Below are 15,909 nucleotides of genomic sequence, written 5' to 3' on the forward strand. Positions count from 1 at the left end.
ATTTTTCAAGTGTGGAGCAAATTCACATGTGCAGAACCCAAAACTTCTCATCTCCTGGAAATACCATCTTAGAGTACCCCCAGATGATAGCATGGAAGTTCACCTCCAGCTCCTCAGCACCAAATGCAGCCAAGTAAGAACCAGTCAGGAAAAAAGTAGGTGGCTGTTTTTGGTTTGGGAGGTTGGGTTTGTTTGTCTATGTTAATTTACCTGTATTCTGGCAGAGACATTCCAGCAAATTCTAGTTTGCTGACCAAATGCTTGTCAGCTGGAAAATTTCCAAACACAGCAGCTGCATGGCATGCTCTCTTCACAGCAATGAGGATGCAGCTTAAATGCGGAGCAAGAAAAGCATAAACAATCCCCTTTAAACTAATAAACTAATTCAAAATTCCTGCTTAATCCTGATACCTTTGAAAGGCAGCGTTGAGAGCCAGGTGAGCTTCAGGAGAATCCCACTCTGCTTCTGTCAGAGCTTTGTCCCAAAACACTCACCTCTGGTCTGAGCACAGCCTTCCTGCAGGCCTGGCACACGGGGCCACTCCGGGAGAAACTCAGAGGAAGCCGACGCGTTCGATTCTGGCAAGTTGGCTCCTCGCATATTAACCAACCCTGCAGAAAGGCAGAACACAGGAAAAAATCATCTTTTACCCTAAATTCAAGTTATAGCTTATTTTATTCCATCTAAAAAATGAATCATAGTCAAGGAAGAAAAATATGCCAACTTTAACATCCTCTGTGAATCTGATACTGTAATATATATGAAGAGATGAAGGTCCTTGTTTAAACACAATTAATGGCAGACAACAAAGCTGGAGTCTTCTTGCTTCAAAATCCCACACCCTACACACTGCATTCATCCCTTCTTTGAAATACACCAAAACTTCTGCTCTTCTCTTCTCCAGTTACAACAACACTAACATACAACAGGAGTATTTTATCCAGGTATGTAGACCATTCAGCAGGACACTCCACTCCATTCAACAAGACTTCTAATAAACTGAATATTTAAGTAAAATGCTAGTTCTTTGCTTGCACTTTAGAGGGGAGAAACAGTTTTCTGTTTTCTGATAGCAATCAGATGCTTTCCTTTTTTCTTCTTTTTTAAGTATTTGTTGTTTTGGGGTTTTTTTCAGAAAGCTTCCAAGACTTCAACATAAATTGATTCATTTAGGAAAATCTAACATATTGCTGAGTTAAAATGAAATAAAATCTGAGCCAATTTGCTCTATGTCAGCTCAGGGAAACAATACAAAAGGCTTCTCTTAAGAGTATGCAAGAAGGAATGATCCCAGTACTGGTAAGGATGAATTTTTCATGCCAGGTTCAACCATAGGCTAAAAACAATGCCACACCTCATCCCTAAGAACCACCATGAGAAGATACTTAAGGAATGGCAAAAGACAAAGACAGAGTAAAACTCTTCCAAAGATTTTCCCAACTTATTTGGAAATAAGTCAAGGACCACCTGAATCACTGTGTCTGTATTCAGCGGTGACTGAATTAATGCATTAATGAGCCCAATGAACTTCAAGTGCTTTTCAAACCCACGTAAACTTTTAGTATCTGCAACATCCAGCAGAACAACTATAAACTATATGAAAAAGCACTTTATTTTTCTTGAAAACACACACACAGACAGAGCTTCTCTTTTAACACTTTCTAGTTCTTGCATCAGGAGAGACTAGGAATAATCATTCTGCATTCACCTTCTTTGTGCCACTCATGATTTTACAGACCTCCATCACATCACCTTCAATCAAAGTCTTTTCCAAACCACAGTCCTAATTTACGTAGTTGTTCCTTGCCTGGAAACCACTCCAAATCTTAGTTGCCCTTCTCTGAATCTCTCCCAGGTCTTTTTGGAAATGAGGGAATGGTGGGAAATGGAACATGTGGAGAGGGAGATGAGACCAGTACTGCACAATGTATTCTGGATACCGACGAACACGAATTTATACAGGAACAAAATGGTATTGACCATCTCGTTCTCTGCTCCTTTCTCTCCTCAATTTCTGTCTGCCTAGAGCACACTAACAAGCATTTGAGCATTGAGCAGTCATATCCAAAAAGAAATTTTTTATTTTTCAATAATTATAATTTTGATCTTCCCTACTAGGTCAATACATATACTGGACACAAAACTAAGATTGGGGTTTCAGCATTTCCTCACTTCACCTAACTTGACAGAGCATTTAAGCTTCTGTTGTTAACTGAGAAGTCAACCTAATGTTCCTGCAACTCTTCTCAAGCAGTTCCTGCTTTTACCACCCGGAGCAGCTCAGCCCTGTCAAACTGCATTTCAGGCTATTGGCTGGTGATGTCTCTGCTGGGAATAGTGACTGGTTAATTTTGCCCATTTCCAAATTTTTTCTTGCTCCTGCAAAGAAGTTAAATTCAACCATTCCTGGATTCCTGGTACTTTGACAGAAAAGTTACAAATCAGAAGACAACTCAGAAAGTTGCTTGCTTCCATCTTCCACTAGCTCTTTGACAAGCTGTCCCAATGTTATGCTCTGGCAACAACTTCTACCTAATTTCCACTTGGATTTCAACTTAAAAATATATTCTATAATTTCAGAAGTACTCCCAAGACTGTTTTATTTATCTTTTTAAGATGAAACCTTAAATCCTTTCCAAATAACTTCATCTATTCCAGAGACCTCTCCTCTTTCACCATTTCTACAGCCATGTCACATACTCAATATTATCCCACTTGATGCCAAATCCATTAAAACACTTCCTGCTGCCCTTGCAGAGCAGAGCTTTTATGTCCATGTGGGCAGACGAGAAAAACTATGTGGAGAACACCACGGCAATATCAATGTATGCAGCACTTCCTGAAGTGAGCGTTTACGCCATAGTGTAGGAATGGAAAGAGTGTATTTACATATGCACTGAGATTAATTTCACCCAACTCTGACATCTAAAGCCTAATACCCAGTTTAAGCTTATTCATTCTTATCCATTAGATTAACCTATGATCCATTTATAGTAAATGGAGGAAGAAAAAAGCATCTCCTAAGAAAAAAGCAATTCACCTAACAGATTTTGGGATGAGGAAATCCTCCCTGCTTCAAACCTTCTTAATAAAGTAAGGGGTTTTGGAAACAGTATGAACAGTGTATCTGATCACTAAGTGTGAACTTTATTGTTATGTAGATCAGCAATGTAAATCACGACATTTAAAACTGCACAGTGAGAAAATGTCAAGAATTCAAAAACCTGTGAGTTGCTCTCTTGCACAACTGTTGCCCTAGCAGTCCTAGTACCACTTTCTTTGTCATATACAATTTATTTATGACAAATACTTCAGAATTGACATTAGCAACACAAGACACTATTCACCAAGACTGAGCTACTTCACCAACACATGGTCCACTGTGAGAAATCCTAACTTAGGGCCCGACATAACAGACACCTGACCTGTGTCAGCAAGCACAAATGAGCCTCAAGTGAAAAAGACAGACCTTGGCTTTGGTTTTGCAAATGAACCTAAGATTTTCTCTAAAAGAGGTAGATGTTTATTATGTTGTCTCATACTGATTAAATAACTCAGTTTAAACAGACATGGAGTAACCTTCTACCAAAAAAAAAGCTCCTCAAAGATAGCATTGAGATCTTCAGGCACTCACCCACATGAGTACCAAGAATATCATTAGAGCCACTGTGAGGGAAAAATCAAAAACATTTTTGTAAGGATAATGAATTCTCACAGATCTTGCATTAAGTTAATTTTCTAGAGACAAAAGACATGCTCTGTTTGGAAAATTGTTTATTCTGTGGCATCTCTACCTCCTATGAAACATCTGGCAGCAATCTGACATAAACAGCACCTTAAAATACACAGCCAGGCAGGGGGAGATGTGGGGAGTGTCCTCACCGATTCTAAAACCCTCCTGTTGAAGAGCATCATTCTTTCAGCTGTAGCTATGAAAAGATTCTTGTGCACAAAGAGAACATTCATGACTCAAAACATATTAAATTACTACATCTGAACTTTGAAGCAATTTGTTATATTAGAAAAACAAACAATGGAAACTGCCAGATAGTAAGATATTTTGTTAGTGAATGCAAGTGCAACTGAAAAAACAAAGCCTGGAATGGCAGCAGCATCCCAGCTTCAGCTGAACAGAATACTCAAAATTAGACAACCATGAAAATAATGTATGACAAAAGTAACTGTGTTTTCTGCCATCTATTGGCCTTTTTAGCTAACAATTATGAAACAAAGGACTACACCACTCACAAGGTACAGCTTCTACTGTCTTACAAGGGTAAGGTAGAAGGTCCTCTCAAACTACCATTGAATAATGACATTTGAAGCAAGTTTCTCTATGCTATTGTTTCAGTCTAATGCAATCACTGTTGAAGAAAGCAGTGGGAGGTTCTGCTGATCACAAAAAACAGGTGAAAAAAGACTGAAAACCCCCTGATTAAACTAAAACCCATAGCTTAGGATAAAAATAACTACTTAAATTCAACAGCTTACTATTATGCTTGTTTTCAGCTAGTAAGAAATAATTATCAAAAATATATAAATTTTACTGAGCAGTACATTTCTCAATAAACTATATTCAAAAAATGAAGATTTAAGTTATTGCCTACAATAAAATGCCCAAATGTGTTGAGTAGATACTAAAAAGCTGGATGTCACTTCAACTGCTACAGAAAACAGTTAATGTCATTTGTATAGACTTCCTACCAGTTATAATTAACAGTAAAGAGGTCTTTTCTTCTTTGTCACCTCTCTATTCAGGCCTTATTTGCGTTTGTTTGTACTTGCTATCTGTTAATCTCTCGTAACAAATGACAACAATAACTGTTGCTATTATGCATGGAAATTAAACATGTAGATAACTGTGTGAAGGGAGCTATTTTTGAAAAAAGCAGTATCAGAAACATGTAGCTCTTTATGTCTCCTGTTTTGCTTTGATAATTAAGCCATAGCCTTGATTTCTTTTAAACAAAAAACTTTTCCATGGTCATGCATGTTGCAATCAAATTCAATACATGCATTATGTTCTGATTCAATCTGTTCAAGTGCATTATTGTTAACCCTTATTTGATCCATGCCTGTCATCTTCGCTGACCAAACAAAACGAATCCTTCATTTCCCAGCAGCTATCACTGAGTCTGTAAATTAATTTGTAGTACATCAAACAAAATCATAATAGGGAACCTTCAGCTTTGTTCTACTTGGTATCTGCAACACCGTGGGAAATTAAATAAAAGTTGACAGAGGGAAAAAAAGCAACTAGCGTTTCCAAACATCCTGCCCACAAATGCTTAGCTCATTTTAAAATATAAAAAAACTATGTGACAAAACCCTGAAATACATGCACAATATAAAAGAAAATCCCTGAAGAGTATTAAGTCCATGAACTGTAGCTAATAGGGAGAAATTTGCAAGTCAAAAGTAATTTTTGTTTCTTTGTAAGTCTGTTCTTGAGAATTAGCCTCTCCCATTCTAATGATCAACAAGCATTGGAAATATTACCCCAAAATACAGAGGCAAGTGGTTTTACAACAGCCTTTCAAACAGAAGTTGCAGGGGTCAACAACATGCATTTTACTGAGCTTTATCTTAATAATTTTTACAAATTACATTTGACAATGTAGCTTGGTTGCCTGCTACAGCAGAGGACTGAATGTGCTTCCCTAAGACACTTGTGTTCTGCATCTGTTCCTGTCTTCAGACAGGATGCTGAGGCACTCCAACATTTAAAAAGTTCATGTGGAATGAAAAAATGCCCTGGTAAAAAGCATAAAGCTGCAACCACTGAAAATTATTCAGAAGCCACTGTCAGTTACTTTGGAGTTTAATTGTCATCCATGCTTGCTTCTCTGCAACCTTCCTCCCCATAGAAGACAATATTAACATGGATTTTTGAAAACGGGATCTTGCCGGATGATGCCCAGTCTCAGGTGGCTGGCATATCTGAGCACATTACACCCCAAACCCATGTCTCCAGCACTGCAGAGCTGAAGGTATCACCTTACACCATCAAACCCATCAGAAAGGAAGCACAGGAACCCAACCTGAACATGCTGTCCTGGTCAGCCAGCTTAAACCTGCTGCTCATGTCACTGATCAGCAAAGCAGTTTTTGGAAGGCTGAATTTGGGAGACAATGCAATGAAGATTTTCTGATCCAGGTACCATTGTGTGTCCTAATCAGGACACTTTCACTTCACTGACCTTTTTTTCCAGACTGCTTTTAAAAAAGCATATTATATCCACTCATTCCAAGACCAGAAGCTTCAAAACCTGCTTTCCTGACAACATCTATTATTGTGGATTGTACTGCCTAACAGGGTAAAACTGGCTGAAGTGGCCTGAAATCCTCTGGAAGGATGAGGTTCCACCTCATTATTGGATATATCATCAAATCTAATGATCCCCCCAAGCAATATTAAAAGACAGATGATTTTATGAAGTTAAATCAGGAAACAACATGGCAACAGAGGATTTAACTCAGTGACCTGAAAGTTATCAGCTCCAATTGCAATAATTTGTTCCGCATGTGTGGCATGTTCTCCCTGTCTGTGTCTTCTGCAAATAGCTGAGTGTTTGGGGGAACAGACCCAGTAGTAGACAACATGTCAGGAACTAGAACCACAACCCCTGTTTGCATATTCTTTGGCCAATGGTTTCACTATCAGTAGTAACTACATCTTTTGAGAATTACATCATGATTTTACACTTCCAACATGAAAGGCGATATGAATATTGACTTGAAGATGAGCTCTTGCTGTAAAGTCAGGAAAATTTTTCTGCTGTGTACCAGAAACCAAATTACTGTGAAGTAATTTCAACTTCTAATCTACTTTCTTGCCTGTTCAGAACAAAGAAACATTCTAGTAACAATGCATCTGCCTCACCTTGGTGAGACACCAGCAGCAATGAAAGTCTGAATGACAGGGTGAGAACGAGTGTCATGCACGGGAATTTCAGCAGACAAAGCAGACCTGAGTGACACGTACCTGCCACTGCTACAATGCCAAGAAGAAATGCCTTCAGGTCAGGAATGCTACAGTAAGCAGTGAAGTAAGACTCCACCACCAAACTTTACCCACTCAGGAATGTGAATGATAGAATCATTAGTGTTGGAAAAGGCCTGTAAGCTCAGAGTCCAACCATTACCCCAGCAGCCCAGCTGCCACATCCACACACCTTTTGAACACTGCCAGGGATGGTGATTCCACCATTTCAGCATAGCTTAGGTTCCCCAAGCAACAGCCCATATTTTCATGAGGAAATGCAGCTGATTAAAACCTCAGAGGATGCACTGTTCTAAACAAACCAATTCTACTGCTGCTAGACACAAGAAAGCCAGACTCATTCAACTTTTGAAAGGGTTTTTCCAGATGGAGGACTTGCTGAGGTTAGAACTGGTATAGTCAGGGACACACACCTCTGCCCTGCAGGAGCAGTGACTCTCTGCAGAGCCCTGGTGCCTGCCTGCTCTGTGCACCTCCTCCTGTAGCTGCTTCATCCTGAATGTCCCTCCAGAGCAAGCACAAAGACACTTCAGGGAGCTGCTGAAGGAGGAACTGACCTGTGAGGAACTGACCTGTGAGACTACCAGAGCAAAGTCAGCGTGGCACACTCTGATCAGGAGGGCTCCTCACAGGTGACACCTTAAAACATCTGACTTTGTCAAGCCTGTGTGTCCCCACACAGGCTGAGCAGACACGGCCACTCTGGAACTTGCAGCTACTAATGGGGACAACCTGGAGATGAGATTATCTGAATTTATATAGGACTGGATGGGCATATGAAAGGGACAGCTTATGATGTTTAAAAGCCCACCTCATGGTTCCCCCCCCCTCTTTGAGCACAGGAAAGAAAACACACAGCAAATTCTTCATAAAGGCAAAATTCTAAGATAATTTTGTCAGGGAAAAAAAAAAAAAATTTGAAGGAAACAAAAAGAATGTGCTGCCACAGAACAGCATACACAGAATATCTGGAAAATGAGTCATCAGGCTTCCCTTCTTCCTTCCCCCCGCAGAAAAATGACCACTACCAGAAATTAAGCCTTATAAAGGAGCATCTCATCTGTTTTGGCATTTTTCCTATAAAGGAATATCTTCTTGATAAGTAATAAACAGGCACACTATTTACAAGAATCATGCAAACCAACCCTAAAAAAATGGAGTAATGAAGTTAAAAGCAATCACTGACGCAGAATTCTGGGTCAGCAACTTTTTCAGGATCCTTCAAAGCTTGATATGTTTCAAAGCAAATCAGTTACCAAGCACTAATGAAAACATGGATCTGTGACACCATGAGAAAGATCTCAATTTATCCGTGATGGAAATCCAGGGGACGGGCAAAGCCTCTTCCATTAGAGAGCTTGGATATACTGAGATCTCAAAGTAGTATATGGAGAGACATTGTTACTGCTATCTGGCATTCCAGCCTTCTTTTCACTTCAACAAAAAACTGATGGAGAAGCTCTGTCCCCTTCTTTAATACAAGGAGATCAAATAATACTAAATCAAAAACCCTAATGTTATGTTCAAGAGAGTCCATGCTAAAGAGATATATCTGAACTCCATCTGAGAATTTTAAAATGTAAAAAATTGCACAGCAAAGAGCATGTGCAAAGTTTGTCAGGTGTAACTGAAACTTCAAAGTCAAAAACGTCTTAGAACTAAGTTGAAATATTTGTACTCCAATTTGAGTATATAAGACAAAGATGATTTTCAAGAGTATTTTAAGGTTTTATACCACTGTAACATTTAATCATTTCTGAATAACAAATTCCTTTGATATTTTACAGACTCTTCAAATAAATTGTTTTATAAAAGGAACTGGGTCAAGAGTCCACTATTGATGGTAGCTGACTGAAGCTTTTATCTTTTTATTTTAAGTGGAATAGGTACCATGTTAAACATGCTGCCAAGCTTCTTGCAGCTGAAACATATTTCAACATATGCTTAGAATAGTAGAACATCTTAGGTTAGCATGAATTCTTTATACATTTACCCTACACTTCAAATCCCTTACCCAGGGAATGCTGGTTCTATGTTCTCTGATATTCTGTTAGGTGTTATGCACATTTTGGCAATGCAAATAGTTTTAGTAACTGTTATAGTAATAACAACTGAAATTAGTTCCTGAAATTTATACATAAAGCTAACTACAATGCATTAAGAAACCTGATCACAGATCCAGCATGGTATATGACTATTCAGATCACAAGAGAAGGACCTATTTTATCAACTCACTCTTGGCCATTGACTTCATATTAACTTTTCTTTTTCCGTACAATAAATACTGTAGCTAGCTTCTCATCCAGAAAAAAAATAGGTTCCATTTCCCAGTAAGAGTATTTTTAGTCTGATGTTACCTGATCATCCAATTTAGGGAAAATGTAAACAGTGACCACAGCATTTCACACTCCATTTCATGCTGCATCACTTCAATGGAAGTTGGTATGATACGAATTCAGTTGCTTTTCTAAGAACTTCCTTATTTTCAGAGCTTCTTGAATTTTGGCCTAGACAACTCAATTCAGCTGTGGGATGGAGTGGATAACTAAAACTCATACAAATAAAGGAAATTCTTTTCCTGGAGGTTCACTTTCCTCCTCTAGAATTCCATATTATCCATGCTGATGAACAGATAGGGACGATCTCTTAGGAAGAATACAAAACTGTCTGTTAAATGAAAGATGAAGTGAGGAAATATGCTTTTGAAAGTGCATTACTTGAAAGCAGTACAGGTCCTGGAGAAGACTGGTTATATATCCAGTATTATTATTGCATGACCCACATTAAAGGATGCTATCAGCCAGTAACTTCCTAGTGGAAGGCAAATGATCACTTTAACACTCGGTGCTGGCAATGGAGAAAGACACCCACTCCAAAATACTCCTGTTCTCAGAGACAATCATATCTATTGTCCCAGTTCCCACTGGAAAACTGCCACCCCAAAGGCACCTGGCATCAAGGGGAACTACTCCTTCACAGGAGCAGACAGAAGGTCCAAAGCAACTACACAAACTGCAATTGAAGGCAATGGAGCTACCCTGACTCGCTACCTTAAAGAAAGCATGAATGAGGACAAACACTACCTGAAATTCTCAGAACACAAAATGTCCTTCTATCTTAAAAAAACTGGTGATACTAGAATGGTAATGGTAATCTCTGATGGAGATTCCAGGTGGCCATTTGAGAAGTGAAGCTGTCAAGTGCACTGATCTAAAATATCCAAAATACTCCCCTTCGGATTTTATGAAAAATGGTCATAAATTTGAGAGGATTTAACCCACAACAAAATTCTGTTCCATAGCATACACTTTTTAGGAGTTCCTTCAGAACTTGCTTATCTCACAGTCCAATCAGCAATGCATCACTGTTGTGAGCCAAAGTCAGCCACAGAATATCAAATGCTGTTTAGAGGCTACCAAAAATGAAAGTCTGTAGAGTTTCAATAATGGTATTTTGTAATTCTGAATATTTCAAAATAATAGAACTTGAATTGCATTCTAATCCATAACTGGAAAAAAAATTAAAAGGAGGAAACCATCTAAGATCAAAAGAAAACTTTTTTATTTTCAAGAAAATATTATTCTCAGCACTGTCATACCAGTTTTACCACTAAAATCTTGGAGATGTGTGTATGTGATCAAAGCAAGAGATAAATAAGAATAATAAAGAAATGCACCCTAGCCTTCCCCCCTCCCCCAAGAACTGAAACACTCAAGCTAACATAAAAAATGTTTTAAACAAAATTATCAAACAAGACATAAGTGAAAAATATCTTGTAGGTCAATGTAAGAGTTTTACATGTTATTAAAAATTGATTTTTTTAAGATACCTTTAGATGTACAGTCACATGTCATTTCATAAAAGTTATTTGAAACTTATTGATCTCATTTGTGCAAAGCCCAGGCTCCATCATCAGCCTGCTGAAAGGATAATAGAGCACTCCAAACCCTTGTGATAGATTTGATGCAAACAGTGGCCCTCATTTTAGCACATGTAATAGCACCACAAGTGGACAAATTCCAACTTTAACAGTTTTACATTACAAACTAAATTAGCAAATATGTTCTGCTTTACTTCACATCAAATCCAATGCCTTGGTCTTCTTACCTTCACTAAAATAAGGTTCTAGGTACCAAAACACATCACAAAAGATTAAAAAGTCTTCTCAGGCTAACACACCATTCACAAAGAGACCCAGCTATTACCAACAATTTTATTTCACTTAAGACAAACTGAAAACAGCTAAAATGGACTTTGAGCAAGCAGCTGAGAGAAGACATACTTAAAATGACTACCCATGGAAAACTAAATTGAGAAAAGGATCAGTGAAAGAAGCCTTATGGATTTCTGTACTGGGAGTGAAAACCTCTAGAAGGATGTTTAAGCCCATTCTCCCAAAATACTCTCCCTATTCATACAACTCAAAGGAAGCCATATTCTTAGGCTACAATAGGTCACAACTAAGTACAGTACCTTGCTTCAGAAAGAATTTGCTTTGTCTGTCAACTATCAACAAAGCACAAAGAGCTCATACAGCCCATCCATGTATTGCCTGTCAAGGAGTATAGCAACATACAAACGGTGAGAACTCAAAAGATTTCTTAAAAACTATGCCTCTAGTTTAGTTAGAAAGCTAAAAACACTCTACTGCCCCCAGTCATTACACAATTCTGTTATCTTCCTTCTCCCCTCAAATTTTTGTACGGTCCTTGAATTTTTCAGATTTGCCATGCTGAACTTCCTGCAAGACACCAGATGTAAGATAGAGCACAAAGGTTTTGCTCATATACATGGCACCTACAGTAAGGTTTGTCAACTCTAGCAGATATATCAAGCTGGTAAAGTGACAAAAAGGCTGTTCATGTGAAGCATTTATCTTTGCAATATGGTTATGAACATCTCTGAATGCTGAAGGAGTTAAGAGGGTTCCAAAAACTTTAAAGTAGCGCATATACACGAGTATGTAAGTTCAGAGGAGCTCAAAAGAGTTAAAGGTAATGGCAGAGAAAGGGGTCTCAAGAGTCTGGTCACCTTAAACTAGAGAACTTTAAAGCATCACTAAGCAGTGTTTGTTCATTTAAGTTTAATTATTTTCTCCTTGAGAATGGCACTAATGAAACTGAATATCTTTCATGGTTTCGAAGAGCAGTCTGAATGGTCTGTAAACAGGACTGGGGCAGACGAGAGAACTGGCTGAGCCAGGGGGTTGCTAGGTGATGCAGAATGTAAACCCACAAACTTGTTCAGGTTTACTTTGCTTTCATGCTGCTCTCACACAGGCTCTCCAAAGTTTTAAGAATTAATTTCCAGGTAGCATTTAAAAAAACAAGAAGCAGAAATAATTAAAAAAGAAAACTCCTTAATCCTCCTTACCTCTTTCCTCCCTTCCCCTGCCACCCCCCCCAAGAATGATAAAGGAAAGACAAAAGGAAATTCACAGCTCTAAAGAACAGGAAACCATTCCCTCTATATACTTCTATCTAACTGCTGAAGACTGGTCATTACGAAAAACTTTTAATATTTTCTGCTTGATTTTTGCTTTTGCAAATGTAAATAAAAATGAATTCTGGAACAATACATTGGGCCTTTAAAATACTTAAACTGAATACACAGTCTTATTTACTAACATTTCCACCATAGATTACAAAAGCAAACTTTTCAGTCCAGCCATGTGTTTCTACCTCCACCCTTTTCAGAGCTGTGGTTATTTTTTTTTCCCCTAAAGTATCTGATCAGAGATTGTCCGGTAAGAGCACTTTATTAGATCATCAGTCAGAGGGTTTTACAAGCACCAAGAGCTATGGGCTCAAATGCAGCACATCAGTTTTAATAGCCCAAGGTCTAATAGTAAACTGCAGATACTGCTGAGAACTTTCCATGCACTGAACTCTTGAAAAAGCACCATCTCTCAAGCTTAAATGCAGCTGCCTCTTTCAATGCCGCAAATGGGTAAATTTGACAAAAAAGCCACCATTAAGACTACATGAAAGGCTCAAGACAACATCCTTTCAATGCTTTGTACTTCAGTAATCAGATGTACTTACTCACCCCCTCCCCCAAACCCGATCAAGAACTATTTCTGAATGGTAGGAAATAATTCCACTTTGTACATCTTTTAGTTAATCAAGACTTTCTATTCAGCAATTTGACCTTTTGTTCAAAACAGGATTATCAGTTTTTTCGCCAGTTACCAAGGGCGACTCGCATGGTGAACATAATTGCAATAATTTGCAAAACACCATGGCAACCCACATTACAACTAGGTAAATACTGGTCTTTTGTGCTACATTGTTATTTTCAGAGATGCTGAAGTCAAAGAACGAATGACAAATGAACACAAAATTTATATTTGCTTTGTCTCAAAAGAGAAGAAAATTGATAACAAGAATTGGGGGGAAACCGACTACAGCTGTAATTTCTAACTTGATTAATTAGGATGGTAACAGTCCTTAACAGTATATTCAACAAACAGCCCTGACTTAGTCTCTCCACCCACCTCTCTCTCTTTCTACACTACTACCACTAACCCCCACCCCAGACAAATTTTTTCAGCTAGGAGAACAAACAACTCCATTTGCTCTTTTCTTCAACTTAATGGAATCCTTAATTACAGAATATTGTTCTCCTGCTCTTCATTACACTGAAAACTGAAAGTGAGAGAGAGAGGAGGAGGAGAAGGAGGAAGACTGTGCCAAGCAGACAGGGTAGCTACAGTCATCCTCCCTGCCTTTGCTTTTTTTGTCCATAGCAGACCTAAAGATGAGATGGCATTTTTTGTGGGGTGGTTTTTTCCCCTCTTTTTAATATTAGCAGCTGTTGTACAGCAAATAATTAAGTAAACTAGTGCTCAAGTTCTCTCCTGGCAGCATAAATAAGACATGAAAGCTTAAGTCAAGTCATGATTAAAATCCAAATCAGAGAGGAAACAGCTGCTTAAAAATAACAAAAAAGAATCTCTTAAAATTATCAGACTGGGTGGCTTCTAATAGAATACCTACAGTATAAAAATATTTTCCAATTGATTGAATTATAATATACAACAAACTAATATTTTTAAACTTTATTTCTTTACAATTGTAAAGAACTTACTGTTACAGTATAGTTTACAGTATAGGCTTCTAGTAAGACTCCAAGAAATTACATTAAAACCAAATTGTAAGAAATGTCTTGGAAATATAGAGAAGTAATTTCGCCTAAGAAAAAAAAAATTGCTGAAAACAGCGTAATACATGTTACCAATGGATGTCATATTGAATTTGCTATATTTTATTGGAACACAAGTTCTATGCTAAAACATTTATTATGCCACAGTGAGCTGATTGAATAGTTGAGAGCTTAATTTTCATTATATCATTAATAAAAACAAGTTATGCCTTTATACAGACCAAACATTGTCATCTGATGTGTGCATATGTTCCTTGTGAAATGCAATGGCCCCCTTTAGCAATAGATTTTCACATAGAGAGTGGATGAGAAATACATTAAGCTCAAGAAGGCTGCAATCAGAAGCCAGGGTAATCCTCATTTCAGTTCACTGTATGTACAAATCATGTGTCAATTTAAAGGGCCATATCTATATTTTAATTCTTTTTGAAGTACTGCATTGCCTTTACAATAAAACAGGTTTTTGAAGTGAAAAAAAGCTACTGCAGCATCCCTATGTGCTGGGAACACAGGAGAGAGTATGCAGTAAAATGAAAGAGATGAAAACAAAGTGCTAAAGTCAACTGAACGTGGCCCCAGGGTGCTGAAATGCACAACTGCCTCTACACAGATCCTCTGTGCTGCTGGACAAGTCACTTCTAGCTCACTGAACAGACCCACAGGCAATGAGCACCTCAGGAATCACTTTAGACCCAACTGCAACCTGAAAGTTCTTCTTCAGGCAATTACTCAGTACTATACACTGAAAAAAAAAGGTCCTTTGATCCACAAATTGGGCACCCAAACTTATGAACACATTTGATGTTCATTCCCCTATGCCTCATCTCTTTGACAAATAGAAATAATAATTGGCCTGTCGCTTAACACACAGCTCTTGTAAAGATGATTTTTAAGAGCCACTTGATCCTGCTCATAAGTGTGCCACAGAAAACTCCATGAGAAAATAAATAATCCCAGGCAAAGTTTCAGTGAGTGCATTCAATAAGGTCAAAGCACCCGCTATGCAATGGAGAGAAACAAATACACACCAGCTGCTCATCTAACAAGTGCTGTCCCACCTGTACACACTGAAAAAAACACAGAAAAGGATAACACCATACATAAATGACCTGCACTAAACTTAAGTAAGTAGTATTCACTTTATATCTTCAACTTTCAAATGTCTAACTCTGTAGTATCAGGATCTCTCTTCTATTTTTTATTATTGTAAAATCCATTCATCTTCAAAACAGTGTTTAAAGGAATACATAGATTTTGCTTCTGGAAATAAACAGAGTAGCCCATAATAACTTTCTATCTCCTCTGAAAGCAATGCATTTTGCCCAATATTCCCCAAGAGCAGAGACAGGAAAATATTTATGAATTTTCTCATGGTTTTCTTTTTCTATTCAACCAGTCGTATTCCAATAGAACTGCTTGGTTTTTGCGCCCAAATTTTCCCAGGCAATCTCCACCCACACCTGCCTCCTCATGCTATTTTTCAAGCCCAGCTGCCCAGCCAGGTGCTCAGCCAGCAGATACCATATCTGAATATTCTAATTCAACCAACTCCAGTCATTTCAGCTTCTTTGCTTTCAGTTTCATCTACAGTCACCTGGGTCCAGCTCCAGTCTCATGTGCCACGTTCCAGTCTCTTTTCCTCATCTACAGTCAATTCTTGCAAGCATTTTTGGGTTGGTTTCTTGGTTTTATGGGCCTTTTCTTGTTTTCTAATTATTAATCATGCATAGGCCCCTGCTCC

General features: G+C 38.2%; 1 protein-coding gene across 1 annotated transcript in view; it reads right to left on the reverse strand.

The window, feature by feature from the left end:
• POLA1 (DNA polymerase alpha 1, catalytic subunit) overlaps positions 1-15,909 on the reverse strand; it is a 184,592-nt gene that overhangs the window by 59,896 nt on the left and 108,787 nt on the right. The window contains 1 exon segment of the mRNA XM_039714362.1: positions 496-612. Within this exon segment, the coding sequence (XP_039570296.1) occupies positions 496-612 (117 nt within the window).

This window comes from Passer montanus, unplaced genomic scaffold (genome assembly GCF_014805655.1).
Source record: "Passer montanus isolate IOZ18808 unplaced genomic scaffold, ASM1480565v1 scaffold3, whole genome shotgun sequence".
NCBI lineage: Eukaryota > Metazoa > Chordata > Aves > Passeriformes > Passeridae > Passer > Passer montanus.